The 19,852-nt window shown below is 36.3% G+C and overlaps 1 protein-coding gene across 8 annotated transcripts in view; it reads left to right on the forward strand.

The window, feature by feature from the left end:
* Nucleotides 1-2,590: 2,590 nt before the first annotated feature.
* Nucleotides 2,591-19,852, forward strand: part of LOC139972116 (uncharacterized) — a 38,372-nt gene continuing 21,110 nt past the window's right edge. For 4 of the 8 annotated variants that reach the window (XM_071979058.1, XM_071979054.1, XM_071979057.1 and 1 more), the window contains exons 1-14: nt 2,592-2,761; nt 7,020-7,275; nt 7,849-8,079; nt 9,360-9,533; nt 11,088-11,221; nt 11,598-11,670; nt 12,204-12,361; nt 13,017-13,168; nt 15,292-15,466; nt 15,947-16,171; nt 16,562-16,666; nt 17,043-17,188; nt 17,689-17,800; nt 19,312-19,407. In XM_071979058.1, coding sequence (XP_071835159.1) covers nt 7,035-7,275; nt 7,849-8,079; nt 9,360-9,533; nt 11,088-11,221; nt 11,598-11,670; nt 12,204-12,361; nt 13,017-13,168; nt 15,292-15,466; nt 15,947-16,171; nt 16,562-16,666; nt 17,043-17,188; nt 17,689-17,800; nt 19,312-19,407 — 2,022 coding nt within the window. In that variant the 5' untranslated portion in view covers nt 2,592-2,761; nt 7,020-7,034. Of the gene's footprint in view, nt 2,762-7,019; nt 7,276-7,848; nt 8,080-9,359; nt 9,534-11,087; nt 11,222-11,597; nt 11,671-12,203; nt 12,362-13,016; nt 13,169-15,291; nt 15,467-15,946; nt 16,172-16,561; nt 16,667-17,042; nt 17,189-17,688; nt 17,801-19,311; nt 19,408-19,852 lie in introns of all 8 variants that reach the window. The other 4 variants (XR_011794588.1, XM_071979060.1, XM_071979055.1 and 1 more) reach the window with 4 other exon arrangements.

The raw sequence follows: 19,852 nt of genomic DNA on the forward strand, positions 1-19,852 counted from the left end.
ATCCAGGTCAGATAAAACCAAAGCAATGAAAATCTACAGATGATCAAAAGATAAGTAAGGTTTCAACCTTGTAATTTTACGAAGCGTGGAAAAACAAGATGAAACGGTACAGTGAACCTGTCAAACCACAAACTATTGTCAAGCCAAACTCCAAGAATTTACGGAACTGGCGAATATGATACAGTTATTCGTATTAATAAAGGTACCATCGATGGTAATGCTTTGGAGAACCGCATCTAGCCTTATGAGGATTAATTCAGTTTTACCAGGATTATTTCAGCAGTTTTACCGGGATTAAGACAAAGAAGGTGAGATCTCATCCATGTAGCTAAGAACATTGCTGTATGTCATGAGTAAGAACCCGAACTTGAAACTTAGAGGAAAAGGCTTTATATACCTGATAATCATCAGCATAACCTTCCATATGCATGTAAAAACCAAGCTTCTTAATTCCATCATAGGCCTATATACTACGAGCGAATATAAATATTAAACATTATCAGATCTTGTGCAGATCTTGGATGAATCCCATATGCAATATCAAGGTATTAAAAAATGTTAGAACCAACTTTGACTCTGAGTTCTACCGATAAGATTAACACCACTTATAAGCAGTACCTTGCACACCAATATCATGATAGAGAATATTAAGCACCTTTGAGATAATTAACCGTGTCGAAAGCATCGCTAAGATCAAGTAGTAACATAACCGAAGCAGTTTTTTTTTTCTCTCTTTATCAGAAGCAACCAAGAGATCGCTAACAATCTTTAAGAGAGTGGTTTCAGTACTATGACACTTTTTATAGCCAGACTGATGAGTGATATGAAGATTATTTATGTCCGTGTGGTCATTCAACCTTTTGAGGACTACTCTCTCAATAAGTTTGCCGACAAATGCAAAATTGGAAATAGTTCTATAAATGCTGAATTTTTATTTATCTAAACTCAACTTTTTAAATTAGAGGTGTGATATCAGCGTTATTTACGCCCTCAATTTATACCCAGATGAAAGAGAAAGAATAACCAATTTGCACCAGGTTGGTAGAAGTATAACTCAAGGTTATACTTTACCACTTTACCAGGTACGGGATCACTGTAACCGCAGTGGATACCATCTTCATTGATAATCTTCTTCAGTTCATCAGTAGGCTACTATAGTTGGAGCAAAGTGTGTCAGAATATTATTAGACATACAGCCACACAACGGTTGAGAAGTATGCTTCGAATTTATAATAATAATATTTTTATAACATTTATAACAATATATAGAATTTCATCTTTTTTCTCACAATTTTGATTTCTCATTCGTAAAATTGACTTTTACCAAAATTTCAGCTTTCGATTTCAAATTTCTTCTTGAATATTTTGATTTCAAGAAAAATTTGACTTATATATATTTTCAACTTTTCATCTTTTGAGTTTGACTATTTTCTCCAAATTTCGCCTTTACACCAAAATGTCAACTTTATGTGTAAAATTTTACCATTTTTAGTATTAACTCAAATAACGGCATTTTATCCCCTTTAAGTGTCTTTGTATTAAAAATTGAATTAGTAGGAGCTAGTCGAAACACCTCATTTCGAACTTTTTTATCTAAATTAATGTTGAATATTTTGTCTCAAAATTCCCACCAGGAAAGCCTATTGGCAAAAATGGTGGCCTGTAAATGGTGGGGGAGGGGGGTTAACGTCTGACAACTACATGGACCTTCCCTTGTATATTTTTCAATGTTGTCACATGGGTGAAGGTTCCTCTTTGAATCCCCACCTCCTCCCCCTAACCGTGAATTCTTTACAACAACAAATAAGGTCTTGGTGCTAAACGCGTGAGAGTGACGCAACCTGCTTTCATTAAGAGTGCATTATCAAAATAATAATAATAATAATAGCCTACGAGATTAAACATTGTACTCCCGAGACGTAAAATACACTTTGCGTGGTGTAAGAGTGAATTTTTGACTATGGCAATGTAATTTTGTTCAGCAGATTGCAGCAGGATATTCGATTTCTTGAACACGAAATGAATAGCAAAAATTTCACCACGCAAAATGCTATTATGAATGGCCAGGAGCGTTCTTATAAGCGTTTATAATAGATATATATAGATATCTGCCAGAGCCAATTCTCCCTGGTTAAGAGGTTAAAACTCCCTCGGTGTAGAAATGTTGACATACGTGTCCATAATAGCAAGACAATGGTGAGCCATGATTGGTCCATAGTTTCAGACGGAAATTAACAGTGGTAAAAATCACGCACATGATAGGTTATCATCGAAAGTTTGTCGACAGTTCTTCCAGTTGACAAGTTGACTTTTCTTACTCTATTGTTTTCCTATTTAATTCGTGGTATATATCAAAGATTTTTTCGAATCTCTAGTAATTACAAAACAACATATTTGTTGCTGTGGTAAAGCAGTGTGATACCTTGACCTAAATTCTCATGAAAAGTGGTACACGTACAAAAAGGCACCAATCACATGCCATAATATAGGGTAGTGGGCGTGAACATAGCCCGACATGTGTGAAGACTGTGTACAGGGTACAGCTTGTATGGTGCAGGATGTTTGCATGGCTATAATGTCATACGTGGGCACTTCCTGGCCTAATATAGCATATCACTACGTTCTCATGTGCGTTAGGATACGTGGTATACTGGTACACATGAACATCTTGTAGCCTAATTATCCTTCAAGACCGTTAACGTTCGTTTAATTTTGGCTGGTTAAGCACCTTCGAGGTATACGAAGACGCCCCATAAATCAGGTAAGTACATTAAATTAGCTCATTTAAAGTGTACTAATTATGATCACTGAGTGTTTTCCCTTTTATCCTCTGACGTAGCACAGTCGAGCCTAAGCTTTATCCTAACACTGAATTGTGTTTTGCCGAAAGGGGTCAACGTTGTAATTAGGCCTAACGTTCGGTGACTGTAAGCAATTGTAACCAAGTAAAGGCCAAGTCAATTGGAATGCTATGCTATAATACATATATATTCACTTTCTGTGTCCCTAACGTCATCACTTCATGAACATAGACATACATAATCTTTGCAGACCTTAAATTAGTACTAGGCTAGTAGTAGCTACAGTAGTATAGGCCTGTGCCTAAAAATAAATTAGAAGTTGTTCAACAAGTTAGACAGGCCTAGGCCTACACGGACCATAGTTGCTCACAGCGTTAAATAAAGGTGAGAGCTCTTGCTGGTTATATACCCAATCATCGCTCATCAGTTCAATAATGATAGTGTGCTAACTTATTTACCTGATCATGGTTAAAACAAAGTGGCTATTGTTACGACTAGTCGTAAGAATAATTCCCTACTACGCATGCGCAGTTGCTATTTTCATGACCAGGAGTACTATTTTTACGACGAGGAGAAACAATAATTTCCGGTTAGGGTTAGGGTAAGGGTTAGGATTGAGGTTTAGGGTTATGTTTAGGGTTAGGGTTACCCCTACTACATGCGCAGTTGCTTTATTTACTTTACTTCGCTTGAATTTGCCTTTGTCGTAAGAATAGTTTATAAATAATTGTTACGACTCGTCGTAAGAATAGCCACGGCCTGGTTAAAAAGGGGTGCTTATTTATCCGACCATATTTTAAATAGACTTGATGTTATGCATATTTTGCTGACTACGGGAGAAAACGAACACAGTATCAGGCAAGGATCCAGAAGGGGTGGGGTGTCTAAGCCCATCTCCCTTTTGAACCCCTCCCCCAACACAAAAGAATTAAAAAGTAGTGCTACCTTGCATGTAGACTTAGATTTAATCCTAATTTTTAGCTTAAATATGCCTCAAAGTATGCATCAAAGTGCACCATTTCGCATCTAAATATTTACTTTCTTGGGAGGACCCCATTACCCTCTATACTGGAGTTAGCTTTGGCAACTTTGTCACATCTCTCAAGGTGCGTACAAGTATCTTAGAAAAAATGTATTTATATTTGTTCTATACCATACACTACACTAAAGGGAATAATTTATCCAATACCTCATCACAAAATGATACATAATATGAGCAACTTGCTACAGTATACAAATACAAAGAAAGTAAGTGCTGATTTAAGGTTACCTTTAAGTACAGGTTACCTTTAAGTAAGAACTAAGTTAGTGCAATGTTTATTGAACCAATCAATTGTTGGCAATGATGAAGAGGGGAAATATCTTCCAAACAATGTAATTAACCTTGGAAATGTTTAATTTAATTTTGAATGAAACATGTCTAAATTTACATGAGCCACCTTTTTGTGAGTATTTTCGACGCCTCTGAAATCTTTTGTGGAATATAGGACTATTGCAGGTGCTTTTTTGATGTACTTACTAACTATAACAATAGTCAAAGCTACTGAATCTGTTATTCCATGATCATTCATGTTTACTAAACACCGGCTATGAAGGATTAATAGTTCAAGCTGTTTCAATTTCCACTTGATTCGAATGCTCCCAGAGATTCACCAAAGAATGCCAAGACTTGGGGGAGTAGTGTATATGCTAAGGGGAATATGGCAAGATATTAACATTAGGGTTAGGCTGGAACTTGTTTTAATTATTTATCCCATGTTACAATCCTTTCAACTGACTTGTGGGGCTAATATGCAGCCATCATCCATATTTGTGTGTTGAAAACAATTATCCTTTAGAAACAGTCAAGTAAAGTGACCAGTAATTTACTAAGTACTGTAGGTATGTTCCTTTTTGTAAGAAGAGGGATATATTTGAACGTCACAAAGACCCTAAGGAAACCTGAGCAGTTTAGTTTTCCAGCAGGACAATATATATTTTTGTTGCACAGAATGACAATCCCCTGTTAATTGGAATGTATGGTAATCCTAACCTCACCACTGAACCCACAGAAAGACAGACTAATGTCAAAATCCTAGTTGCTTCTTTATCTTTGAACTTTGAACTTGATTGAACCATTTGATTGCTCCATTTTTTAAAGACACCTGCATTGCCATGCTCACTAAGAGTCCAGACCTAACATATAGGGGCCTAATTGTGTTAATAGTCAAGACAAGTATGGATGGATTCTTTGGGAGAGGGGGGGGAGGGGGGACAGTAGAACATAAGTGCAACCTCATACAATTGCAAACTTAGCGTAAATTTAAATGCAGCTACTGTTTTCACTGATCAATGGCTAATTTGACTATCCAGCTACTGAACCAAACTAGAACCAACCAGTCAGTCATTTTGGTAAAAGCAAGTTAGTATCACTGTAATGGTCAATGTGAAAGGTGTAGCAGAGATATCTTGCATGTTTCATGCAGCCTTTGCCTGCACATATAAGCACAATGTTTGTTATCTTGATAAATCCATTCTCATTATGAGTGATATCGATCTAAAGCACACATTTGTGTACCCTGTGACACAGTGCAGTGTCCTGTAAGTAATATCAGCGTGTTTTTCTTGTGGAATGGGATACATGCAAGAACTTGCTACATGTACAGTACTGTAACTTGTGAGTCAAACTACTGTTTGTAGATAACATGTACTGCATGCCTTGAAAATTAGGCTGTTTACTCCATGGTTAAATACCAACTGTGGATTTCAACGTTTGCCAGTATAGCCAAATGGACTTGTATTTGCTGCCAGTAGACATAATTAGGAAAGTAAACCCATTATATTAGAGTAACTACCATCTGTCAAAAATAAGAAAGTAAACCCATGATATCAGAGTAACTACCGTCTGTCAAAAATAAGAACGTAAACCCATGATATCAGAGTAACTACCGTCTGTCAAAAATAAGAACGTAAACCCATGATATCAGAGTAACTACCGTCTGTCAAAAATAAGAACGTAAACCAATGATATTAGAGTAACTACCGTCTGTCAAAAATAAGAACGTAAACCCATGATATCAGAGTAACTACCGTCTGTCAAAAATAAGAACGTAAACCCATGATATCAGAGTAACTACCGTCTGTCAAAAATAAGAACGTAAACCCATGATATCAGAGTAACTACCGTCTGTCAAAAATAAGAACGTAAACCAATGATATTAGAGTAACTACCGTCTGTCAAAAATACGGAACGTAAAACCATGATATCAGAGTAACTACCGTCTGTCATAAACAAAAACGTAAACCCATGATATCAGAGTAACTACCGTCTGTCAAAATTAAGAACTCTAACCCATGATATCAGAGTAACTACCGTCTGTCAAAAATAAGAACGTAAACCAATGATATTAGAGTAACTACCGTCTGTCAAAAATAAGAACGTAAACCAATGATATTAGAGTAACTACCATCTGTAAAAAATAAGAAAGTTAACCCATGATATCAGAGTAACTAGTCTGTCAAATATAAGAACGTAAACCCATGATATCAGAGCAACTACCGTCGTGTCCAAAAATCGCATAAGTTCCGCACCTAACAAAAGAATGTTTTACTGCTTTTAATGTTAGCAATATTATTGGGCTGCTTCCCATAGTCCTGGTGTAACTGATAAATTTGTCTATAATTATGAATAATGCCAAAAGGTACAGTACTTCATATTAACCTATAGAGTTTTAAAGAAGTTGGCTTTTTTTCATATCAAGTGGATAAACCTTGTCAAAGTTTAGGCCTGCTACTGGTACTGTCCCATAAAATAAATAAACCAAACCTGTATTGTTCTAAGTGTCTCTGACTTTCTGCATTGTAGACAGTAAATGTTTACACAAATGATTACAGAGCAGTGATTAGTCACAGTTCCAATCAATTCAAAGCTGTACAATATATATATCAGTTTTTGTACACAGGACCGTGTCTGTTTCAAACACTGCTTTTCAAACTGTGAGCATTTTATTTTATTTTATTTTATTTTATTTTATTTTATTTTATTTTATTTTATTTTATTTTAATTTATTTTATTTTATTTTATTTTATTTTATTTTATTTTAATTTATTTTATTTTATTTTATTTTATTTTATTTTATTTATTTGTTTATTTGTTTATTTATTTTTTTTATATATATTTTTTTATCTTATTTTCTTTTTATCTTAAATTATATTTTGACTTCATTTCTCCGCCGACAGATTCATACAACCAATATGGCAGCTATGGATCTTATTGAGCCTCAGTATCTGGCTCTTTGTGTCTTCGCTGGATTTGTCGGACTGTCAGCCCTCATCTACGCCATCGCCTCCTTCGGCATGAAAGAGAAGACCTACGAGGAAGCTATCGCAGAACAGCGGGCTCGCATCGACAAGGAGTCTCAGCAGCAGCAGGAAATCAAACAGCAGCGCCGCCGTCAGTTCGCGAGCCGCCGCAAGAAGGACAAGGAGAAGCCAGGTAAGGACCCTTTCAGAAATGTGTGTAACCGTCCAGTAGGACTAATGTTCTCCGGGTAGTGTAAAGGAACTGTGAAAGATCTCGAGATATTTTAGAATTAAAGAGTTAAAGAGTAAGAATTAATCTCTAGATGAGTTTTCTAGAGAACCCACTGATTCGCTTGCTGTCATGATTTGATTTGTTAAGCTTTGGAATCGAGATTTTCATTACATTGCAGGTTCTACTTTTCACATATTCTGTATTTTAAGGTTGGCATGAATTTGAATACATGACACATGTTTGTTCTGTGTAGAACTCGAGGAACAGTGATTAAGTAAAAGGGCTGGCATATCTTTGCATCATTCCTGAAGCTCATTGAAACCCTGTACATTTTCTCACACTTTACTATCTTCAAACAGCAATGCAGTCAATTTACAAACCAAGAAGGAATTCACATATCTTTAGTTTATACCAAAATAAAACCTTGAAAAGGTATATAAGCTACAGTACTGTGCTTGACTAGTTACCTAGGGAAATATGATCTCTAGTTTACTCCACTTCCTACGAATTTACGAAGTATTCTTTATCCTTCAGGCAAGTCACCACGCCAGTTGAATCGACAAGTGGTAGCACAGCAGGAAAGCCTAGAGGAAGAAAAGGCATTCTCAGAGGAAGAGGTTCCACCCACCCCACCCCAGATTGTCACCCCCCGTCAGGAAAAGAAGAAGGAGAAGCCAGCGCCTGTCGTGCAGAAGGTAGCAGAGAAGCCCAAACCAGTGGAACCGGAGGTTATCAAACCAAAGAAGGTGAAAAAGACGGAAGCTGGTGAGTTGATGTTTGAAGAAATGGGAGAGAGTTATTTCCACTGTTACTTTACATTTTGTATGCTACAAGGTAGTGAGAGTGGAATCTTTTTTTTTACTGCTTTAGTTTATTCTATAGCAAGACACTTCATGAACTCACCTGATCACCTTTCCATTTCGAAGAAATATATATTAATTAATAAAATATTTGCCCTTTTTTTTTAAACGGGTACTCATTTGGTCTTGAATGTGCTTTGGGTAGTACTGACAAAGTTACCTGTGACACCACAAATACCAAACTCTTCGTCCACCAGTTAAATAGTTGACCTTCGTCCACCAGTTAAATAGTTGACCAATGTCCTTACCACTGGTCTTGTAGTAATGTAGAGAGAAATCATTGGGAATTTTTCAACGGCACCACCGGTGACACTCTGATGTCAGTTCGAAATAATTCTCACAGCTGTGTTTGAAGATCATCTCAGTATATTTACTCTTCACTTGAGATATTTAAATAGTAATTTGAATCCAACATATGTTTTTCAGAAAAAAAAGGAAAAAAAATGGGGGGATATAAATAATTGCTCACTTTAATAGAAGATGGGTCTGCTGTGTTTTCATTGCAAAGTCAGTTGATGTGTTTGACAATGTATTTAGCCAGAGATGTGATACTTTCGTGTTGATTTACATTACGAGCATTATTCATGATATTAAATTGATACTTTGTGACATATTCCACTGCAGAATTTTGTTCGTCTCACTTTTAATATAAATATTGATAAATATTTTGATATTATGATAAACAAAACTGTGTATTGTCAGCTCATCTAAAAATGATGTCATTTGTTAGAACTACTGCATTTTACTAAGCTGACTTTTTAACTCCAATGCAGCAGGAAATCACATTACATAGTCTGATCTACTGGGTTTTGCCTTTTTTTTTTTTTTGCATTTGTTTCTGGAATGAAACAATGAGTCGAACAGGTGTGTTAAGTCAATCCAACCCATTGGATTACAGTAGTGTTGTTTGTATGATCTAATGTAACAAGCATGGTCAGTGTCTTTCCTGTTTCATGTGATGAAGATTAGGAAGTAACCTCACATTTTGAGTCATTGCTGAACCCTATATAACAACTAGTAGTACATGTTGAAACATACTGTAATGTCTCATCCTGCCCCCCCCTTTTTTACAAAATGAAATGTTATATGCCAAGCATATAAATAGTGCTTTGCTATTGAAAATGGTGAAAGTTTTCAATAATAGGTTGCTATGGAAATATCAGTAAGCCCTGTCCCTCTCAACAGCACCACCTCCCGTCATTGAAACTGTCACAAAGATTGTCGAGGAACCAATCATGGCTCAGCGAAATGAGCAGGTCCAGGCTGCTGCACCACCTCCCACACAACAGGAGGAAAAGACTACCCCCGCAAAGAGTAAGAAGGCCAAGCAAGCCCCCGGACCATCAGGGGATAATACAGGTAAGAGGTCTATAGTGAACCATTTAAAAAAAAAAAGAGAAAAGGGTAGTCGTACCGGAGTCACAAAATAATGAGGTATCGGCATCAATTCGACCTTCTATTCCTTGTGTTACTTTGTTACTTACCGAACCAACCTTATATCACCGGCAGGTGTTATATCTTCATTCAAAATATTGTCGTTTTTCTCTTCATGCATGACTCAAGCTAAAGGAACTTGAAATATGATTTTTTTGTGTCATAGGTTCAATACTGTGTAAAACTATTGTTATGATATCTCTGAAACTGAATAAAAACCTTATATTTCCACCAAAGTTTTTTTTAAATTGAGTTGCTGTATTCTTAACTTTTGTATGTGTGTATATATACATATATATATATATAGATATATATATATATATATTTATATATATATACATATCAGATAACATCTAAGTGAGTCTGTATTGTATCTGGTATGTTACACGCTCAAATGACAATAAGTACTGTAGATGCATTGATGCATGATTATAATTCCAATGCATTATTAAATACGTTTTGTACAGTAGCAGTGATTTGTGAACTGTATTTGTTATGCTAATATTCAATATGTACCAAAACTGATTATATACCATTTCATATAAATTTATATAGCCAATTTTGTGTAGCATTTTGCTACACAGTACTAGACAAGTCATTCCATGATAATTCACGTGAGGAAATTTGAAAAAGGTTTCTATGCAAAGTGCTGTTCATGGAAGCCATGCATGCCTATTTGTGTGACCTTCATAAGCTTGAGAGGTCAGACACCTGTCCCATTCCCGGCCATGCAGTATGGATAGTAAATTAATTCCATCTGCCATCTGTGATCAGGGCTTTATTATCAGTATTGATCTTAATGTGTACCATATCAGCAGTGATGTAATGTGATCAGTTTTGTGGATTTGTAGATTGTACCCAGCACAGCAGATTTCTATTTGCTTGTGTGATTTGTGTACACACTGTGCGCTGCTTGCAACAGTAAGCAAGCACCTGATCAGGTCATGTGCTGTCATGGTTACCTTGTTTCAAACAAAGTAACGAGGCATTCCATCTGAAACAATAGGCTCAATTGTTCAGAGACAATGTGCTTGGTTCTAAAACAACATTACATGAATGTGATTTCCAGAACAGTGTAATAAGTTTCCTAATGTTTTGTGTTGTGTCTGAACAGTTCAACAAGATCCCAATTGTTCTGTTCATAACCAGCCACTGAGGTATTTTGGATGGAAGTTGTGGCTCGTTCTGTTATTAAATGTGTATCCTCCACTGATCCAGAGAACTTGGTAATGAAATTTTGGTGGAAGGTTAATTGACTTCTTATAAGGTAGACACTTATATTCCAAACTTGTCAGTAGGAATTTTGCATTTTGCAAGTCAAGAAAAGCTATTAAATTAATCAGGGCTGACCCCGGTAACTTTCAAACTCCACCGCTCCAGTTATTCTTTAATTTACTGAACGGTAACAAACACATAGCAGAATCTTGCTGAAAGCAACTTTTGTAAACTTGAGTCCTGTTTTATCTTTGTTTTATTTAGATGCACCAATAAAGGGTAAAGCCTTGGTGAATGCTGTGAGGAATGCTCAGCTGAAACCAAATGAGATTCAACAGATGATGGAAATACTGATTGGCAAAGGTGGAGGATCCCCCGACGACTGGGTCATGACTGGGGTAAGTAAAAGCTCTCTCCCTGCCATCCAGTCTCTCACGTTCACTTGAAAGTTCTAGGGGTGGAAATGGGAATGGCTTTATAATCACAGATTTATGATTTAAAGTGATATAATATTCCACCTGATAAATGTAAATTTCATGAAGAAACTGCATCTATACTGAACTTAGAAAAATAAAAAATTAAATCAGTGACATGCAAAGAATAATCTGAAGGGATTATAGAGTAAATGTTAAAAATTGGAAATGAGTAGTTATCACTTAGCTTTTGCAAATCTGTGTGTGTGCAGCACTTGTGTTTGTTCACAAGGTATATCGGTGAATGTTAATTTCATGTATGTTTCCATGATTGCTACACGGTTACCTCTCTTTCTAACAGGCGAATCAGCGAACAGACCCATCATCTGGACTCAAGAAACAACTCCAGGAGAAAGAACAAGCTTTGCACAAAGGTACAGCACTCTATTCTATTGTGATATTTGCAAATTAGCATCTCAAAGCCACGGGTAGTACACTTGACCAAATACTAAAAAATGTGCTGTCAGTGTTTTATCATTTATCTCACAATATCTATATTTATATTTAGGATCTTGAAATCATTTACACAACAAACATTAATCAGTAACCAAGAAAAGGCCCCTTATACAGCATGCCATACCCCCTGAACCAATGTCTTTGTGTTCGACTTCCAGCAAACCCCTCCCTGGAGGTCAATATTCCCAAAATAGTCATGCATTCTGTATTGTTTTTCTGTGTTTAGTTTAATTGCAATCATTTGCCAAGAGATATACTTATATGAAGTCATCGTAAGTAGTGATAAAATGATTACATTTTTTTTTATATATTTTTCTTTAAATGAATACATGTGTAATACTGGGACCAAATGAAAACTTTCAATAATAGCTCTTCTCTTCTTTTCTCTTTCTGTGAGTTTTCAGTCCTTTTTATGTTTTATTTTTTTTTAATATTCCTCTGCTTTTATCAGAGATGCTGTTATCGCAGTCAAACATGCAGAAACTGAAGGAAGCCAAAGCCGAGTTGGTCCAAGAGCGATCACATACCAAAGAGTTGGAGAGCCAGTACAAGACCAAAGTGGACTTGCAAGTACAGGACATCGATGCCCTGCGTAGAAGGATGCAACAGGTCAGTTTTCTTGTCAGAAGTGTCAATAAATATTGAGCTTGCTTTGATGAAAGTTTTGAAAATATTAAAATAAAACAGAAGACAATATTTGACTGTTAGACAGTTGTAAATGGGGTAAAAAAGTGATTTTAGAGTGGGGAGGTGGTGGGGGGGGGGGGGGGTTGATGTGGCAGGTTTATTTATTACATTCTTTACCTTAGCTAATTTGGACAAAAATATTAGAGGTATGACAACATCTCAACTTAAATAGAGAAACAAGCCACAGAACCGAAATGAAGCACATTGATCCACCTGTATAAGCTTATTCATTTGTTGAGACTTTGCAGTTAATTCAGTTTATGTGGACGATTGTATTTAACAGTAATGTGTGATGGCATTCATGAAATTTGTCAAGAAATCTTATGGTGCTGCATTCATGTGGCTGTTCAACTCTTCTTACATTTACCTGTTGTTACTGTGGACCTAAAGTGCATTGAGAAATTTGTGCCATTACTGGCTGACTAACAACTTACTGTGAGCACTATTTAGAAAGTAAACAGTTCTAAAAAGTAGAGCTACAAATGTCAGCAATATATTTTTACCTCTGGGGAACATGTGGATAGCTGGAAATAGATTGTTTTGATTGTTTGTATAATTTGCCTTTCTTCCTTCTTAGACTCATGAACAACACAGCATGGAGACCCAGGCCTTACAAGCCACCATCAAACAGATGCAGGCAGTGATGGACGAATCGAACATGGAGTCGGTTAAACAACTCAGAGAAGAGAACAATCGGTTAAAGACAGAGACAAACCATGCTCAGCAACAGTAAGTTATGACCTGTTCAGACATGAGCTTTTTCTGCAAATTCGCGGAATATCCGTGATTTCTTTTCTACCTTGGGGGACAAAAACTATTATCCTAACACACTGTAGCATATGCAAACTGGAGCCTATACCACAATTTTTGCATAATTCTGTGATTTTTTTTTTCCCCGGGCTCGTGCCTGCCTGTTATTAAACTATTGATGAGTTTATGCCTCTCTCACACCCATCTAATTCTATTTTCATTGGGGTATTGGGGTGTTTTTTTTTTATTAACTTTTTGACATTTTACCTTTTTTCATGTCATGAACTAGCCCTTGTAAACAAAATACACATAGTTTGGGAACAGCAGGGACCATGTGTGTGAGGTATTCCAGGTGATAATGTGAAGAGTGCTTGAAGAAACAGATCACAGAAAAGAAATTGCTTTAGTCTAATTTAGTCTGCTTGATGGTTGCTGCAATACCCCAAGAAATTATTTTTCCCCCAAAAAAATTAATTTTTGATAGCATTAAAGGGGTATTCTTTGTGGGAGAAGTATATCATGTCAGTTATATTGCTCTTTCTCTGGCAAATAGCAGTGTCAGTTTCCATTCTTAAAGTAGCCCTTTAAAGAAAACAAATGCACAATTTGAAAACAGCATGGGGGAGGACTTGCTGTGAGGGAGAATTTCAGAAAATTTCTAAGTTCAAGTTAACATATCCTGCTAGGAAGCAGATTTGGTAAAGGTCAATGTGTCAAACCATCATTTAAGTTTTCCCTCATCTGTTTGATTGCAAGACATATCTTCTCTGCCAAGTTTCACATCCAACAAAGTCATTCTGAATAACAGTATTTCACAGCTGGAGTTGGATAACGGTTAGAGTTTTGGAATTCTGTGTTGTCTCACCAAAAAAAAAACACATGAGTACACAGCAGCAAATCACTAGCAGTTAAATACTAGTTAAGGGCATGATTTAGATATTTGTCTGAATCTTGCAGTATTTTGTAGCTTATATCCCATGGATTTGAAGGGTAGAAAAAAAGGATTTGAAGGGGAGAAAAACTGATGGGTACAGATGACAATTTGCTGTAGCAGTGGTTTATGTCATGACCCTCAGAAGATTTCTATTTTTGTGCCCCCAAGAAAGGAAGACGCTGTAGATGCTTTCAAAGGAATTTCAGGTGACATGAGTTGGCTTTGACAGTCTCCATGTTCCTCCCTGCACCATTGAGGGACAATCCATGATGGGTGAAATTTGTTCGTGAAGATATGAAATTTTATCTGGTCTATTATTAACAACCTTTGTTTTCATGATAAAGTTTTGTACATGATAAAGTGCAAATGTTTGTCAACAAGAAGGAGAAAGGGAAAAAATCTTTTCTTTTTTTGCACATGTAAATGAAGCCTTCTCATCAAGAGCACACTGTTAAAACAAGATGTCCAAACTTTTTCACATAAATTTCAAGGAGAAATCATGTGCCCCTATAACATTGCAGAACACCCACTGTGATCCATTTCATGTAGTAACATCTTTTGAGATGGAATTTTCAACTATGACATTTTGCAAAGTTTTTCTGCCCGTTTGAAAATAGTGACTGTCTGCACACATATATCACTCCAGTAAATTTGATTGACCTCCATGAGATCAGCATTGGCTACTGTTCATTAAGTTTAAAATGGTTGTTGCAATGCCTTTTCCAATTTTATCTTGAGTCCTGTAAATTTTTATTAGATATTACATTAATTTCCTTGTGGAGATTTGCAGACTCTTCATTAGAGCTTTATTTATTCATCTCAGTCTCCACCTGTAAGAATCATCTGTGCTGTTTAGACATTTGGTAAAAGATATTTAGAATTGTACAAATAATAACCTCCATTTTTGGTTTAAAATCTGCATGGTGTTTTAACTTCTAAGTTTATGTGCAAACAGTACAGAATGCATAACAGGTCCCTATTGGACACCATGTACTCCTCATCCATTCTCTTACCCTCCCTCTACCTCTGTCACATTGCCCCTACCCTGCCCCTCCACCTTTAATCTATTCCTTGAAAAGCAAGTGTACTGTAGTGGTTGTAGTTGAAAGAACAATGCATTGAAATACTTTGATAAGTTAAATAATGACTCATTCTTGCAATATTTCAGGAAAGAGCAAATTATGGGAGCGGAGTTGGCTCGCTTACAAGGAGAGATTCAGAAGATGCAGAGTCAAGTGGCAGCGAGCGATAGTCAACTGAGAAAGACCAACGAGATGAGACACGATTATGAAACACGAATTCAGTCCTATGAGGCAAAGATCGCTCAGATGGAATCCAACACTGTAAGTCATGGCTCGGTTGTTGAGATTAAGTTTATTATTTCAGGAATAAATTTAATTGTGTAAAGCAGAGCAAATTTGTTCTGCAAAATGTACAAATAAACTACAGCAAAGTTGAATATTTACATGATCATTGTATCTGTACACAGGCACCATAGTATTTTGTAAAATCCTACGGCAAATGGACTTGACAAATTTCACAAGTTCTTTGTAAAATTGACGTGTAAAGTTATTCCCTGTAAAGTAGTTACTGCAAATGGAATTGACAAATTTCAGAAGTTCTTTGTAAAATTAACATGTGAAGTTATTCCCTGTGTAGTTCAAGTGTCATAAATAGAGCCACAAAGGCTCAGCAGGGTATGGTGGGGGTTCGAGAAGATATTTAGAAATGAAGAGAACAAAATTTAAGATTATCGTTACTGAATTTGGAAGAGTAATAACATAAAACAGTCAATGACAAATGTTCATTTTCCGGACTTCCAGAGAGAGAGTTCCTCCTCCCTGACGAAAAGACTGACAGAAATGACCGAGGAGTTGAGGAAGGCTGAAGCTCAGAAACGATCAATGGGTACAGAACTGGAGAAATCACAGGAAGGAATGAGGACTGTGTCGGAAGAACTGAATCAAGCAAGACAACAGCTGCAGGGTCTGAGCAAGTCTGACGATGAAAAGAAGACCATGATGGCTAAATTTGAAGAAAAAGAAAAGGTGATGAAAATAAAAGTTGTGGAGATTTTGCTTCAAATTGTTTAAAAGTTTTGTTATTTTGCGTATAGTTTTAGTTTTAATAGTTTTTTCCCCGTTTTCCATCGTCAAATCCAACAATTTCCGGATTGTTCCTTTCTTGAAAACTCTCTGGTTCATTAGTTAATATTAAAGATCAGAGTTAGATGAGACACACTGCTTATGCCCTCCCAACCATTTTGGAGATTTGAAGATTGTAAGATGCTGTTACTCAAACTTTATCTTCACCCATGGAAGTTGTTTTGAAGCAAAAACATTAACAAATAAAAGAAGGACAATGTCTACATCTCATGCATCTAATTACATTTTACTCTGCTGTGAACTTATCAGTAAATCCGTCTGTTAACCTTATAGGATGCCGAGTATCAGCGTCAGGGCTTGGAGACCAAAGTGAGAGCCATCGAGAGCCAACTCAAGGATAACGAGAAAACCAAAGAAGAAATGGCCCAAGAAATCAAGGTAATGCATAAAGACCAAGCTTCATCATCATCATGCTGCAATTTAGATAGTTTTTTAGACAATTTTACAGCAGCAGATGGTGAAACCTAGATTCCACAGGAGTTTTGTCGTCTTGAACGAGCTAAAAGAGCTATAAGAAAATAAGAAGAATTGACAAATTTAGAATCTGTTTGGCTCAAATGTTGTGCCTAAGTTTTGGCCAGCATGTTGCGATAAACTTTTACAGTGTTTATCACCAGAGGCTTTTTTTGTCTGTCTTTCAAGGTTCACATACATAACAGGTTTTTTCTTCATCGTGCATTTTTTTTGGTGTCAGAAAACTTCACCTTGGTCGATGAAAGTTTAGATTATAACACAAATTTTTTATTTCTTACAGAACTTAAAACTTGAAAAGGCTAATTTGGAAAACCAAGTAGCAACCACAGAACAAAGGCCTGAGGCTGAAGGCCAAGAAGAACCCGCCAAGGCCAATGGTGACATCAATGCCAAGGATACCATCAGCCTCACAGAGCATGAAGCTATGTAAGTAACCAGACTGTTAAGTGTACAATCAAAATGTACAGTATTTATGTAGGCAACCCCATCCCCTATAGAGTTTTCATGTCCGGATGGTTCGATTTTAGATATCATGTCAGTCATGACCAATTATTATTATATATAAAATTATTATAAATTTAAAAAAATATATATATAAATTATTACATTAAAATATGAAAACTTTCAGGTCCTATGGAAACATTCTGGCCTATGGGAACAGTCATTCATGATAATTGGTTCATTTGAGGCAGGCTTTTGACATCACATTGCCTAATATGATTGTTTGTTCGTTTGTCCTTTCCTCGTGATTTATCTCTTCAGCAGCAGAGATCACAAGAGAATTGCAGTTTCTTGTTGTTGATGATGGTCTGCTAGATGCTGATGTTATTGTGGTTGTTTTAATGGTGCTCTAGTTGTTTTCGATACTACTTCTACTTATTCAACCGTCAGAAGTTGAGATGGAGTCGATGTTATTCTTCTTTCAGATTGAAGGAGAAACAAGATAGCATCGATAAACTTCAACTGCAGATGAATGCAAGCAGTACAGAGGTTAAGACACTTAATGAACAAATTGAGCAACAAAAGAAGAAAAATAATGTAAGTAACAGAAATAGATTTTTTTCCACAATGAATTCTGGAGAGAAATTTGTTTTGTTTGGGATTGGGAAGAGAGGAGAATATAGAATGTTCTTTTCTTTTCCTTGAGCAACAATGTTTCTGTTGAAGAAACGGGAACAGCCAAGAAACTGAAAAAAATGTTTTCATAGAATCTGTATCTTTCAATACGTCAAGCAGAATTTTTAAATTTCATTGTTTCCAGCAAAATTCTTGATTATTGTGTCTTGTGTGGATCATTTTGTCTTCCATAGTGCTGTGATTAAACTTGTAAAAGGATTGGTAAAACAAGAACTTAGCCATTCCAAGAGATATCAGACAATTTTGTTGACAATACTGGACAGAGTTTACATGAGTCAAGGAGCAAAATACTTTCATGCATCACTAAGATTGCTGTTTTTGTATTTCACCTAAAAAAATACCATTTGATATGACTTTGACACGGTTAAAGCAGTGTTTGTAGCAGTTGTGTCTGATGCCAGTACCTCTGCTTATATATGGGGGAGAAGCTAAAAAGTGTATCATTACTGTACACCTTCTATGTGACTGCCTGCAGAGAATAGTTACTCGAGGCATTTCTGGAGATCTCTACATTGGATGAACATCAAAATCAGTCAAGAATTATGCATTATGAATCATTGTCCAACTCATTAGCTCCCCAGCACGTTTGAAGTGAAATTTTTGTGTCTTAGTTTAAATGAAATAACTTAATACCACTTTACACAAGATCCATGCAAGTTCCTGGTACAATGCGACATACAGGTGATATGTATCGTAACATTATCGATGACTATATATTCTCTCTTGATGAAACTAACAACTTTTGCTGAAATTTGTTATATGAAGAGTAGGTTAGCTATGTACGTTTTGAAAGTTTTGTAGTATGGGGTGGCGTTATTGTTGATGTATACATTTTGAAAGGTTAAAAACAGCCTTCAAAACCTCTCTTGTGTGATGCAGCAAACTATTAAGGTTTGCAGCAGAAGGAATTACCATGGAAACACAAACCAACAGATTTTAAGTCATTTAGGTCTTACTGAGTGTCATTAATTATGTGTGCGCCAACCGACTTTTATTGGTGATCTTTCAGTGTATTACAACTTATATTCTTTTAACAAGTGCTTTCACCGTCCCTCTATAGTCAGTTGCAAGGACTAACAGATGTGCCAACCTCTTTTATTCCATCACTTTTATCTAAATCACAGTCACTTAAAAAAAAATCTTGCACTCTCCCAGAAATTTGCATGAAAAATGTTGAACTTGCTCCAACAGACGTCACAGTTTGTAAACGTTCGTCGTCTGTCGTCATTTTAGCCATTTGTTTGAGACTAACAAAGCTGTATGGGTTGCTGTAAAAGACACTCTGCCATTTGGGAAGATTTCAATTGTGTGTGGCAAGCAATCATTTTTAAGTATGAAAGTGTTCCTCAGAGAGAGAGGAGAATGGTTCTAAGGGGTTTTGAACACACCCCCTGTTTTACCCGTTTTACCAGGCTCTCCGAGAGAAAAACTGGAAGGCCATGGAGGCCCTTTCAGCGACGGAAAAGTCTAGCATGGAGAAACTACAAAAATCCCTGAAGGAATTGAAGGTACCTGTATACCTATCGTAGTTGAATACATGCTTGATCTCTATGCACTCACTATTGTGGTGGATTTTGTGGAAAAAGGAAAAAAAAAATATTATACCTTTTAGTTTGCATGTAACCAAACATGGTCAGCTTCCAATACGCTGTTCTGTTCTTGGCATTTCTGTTTATAAACGGATGGGAAAAAACGGAGAAGAAGTCAAACTCACAAAAATGACTTCCCTCTCTGCTCTTTACTCATAGCTTCATTTTCATCACACCCTTTCATTTTTCAAAAACACAAAGAATGTGTGGTGTTAGGAATGGCGAAAGCTTCAGAGGAGTGTTTGGCTATTATAAGATGCTAGTGTTTAGCATTTTTCTGCCAAGAACCCTCTCATAATTTTACCTCGTTTATTCTCAGTTAATGATAAGCGACGACGCTACTAACAACTTAAAATTACTAATA

Source organism: Apostichopus japonicus, chromosome 8, assembly GCF_037975245.1.
Source record: "Apostichopus japonicus isolate 1M-3 chromosome 8, ASM3797524v1, whole genome shotgun sequence".
Classification (NCBI taxonomy): domain Eukaryota; kingdom Metazoa; phylum Echinodermata; class Holothuroidea; order Aspidochirotida; family Stichopodidae; genus Apostichopus; species Apostichopus japonicus.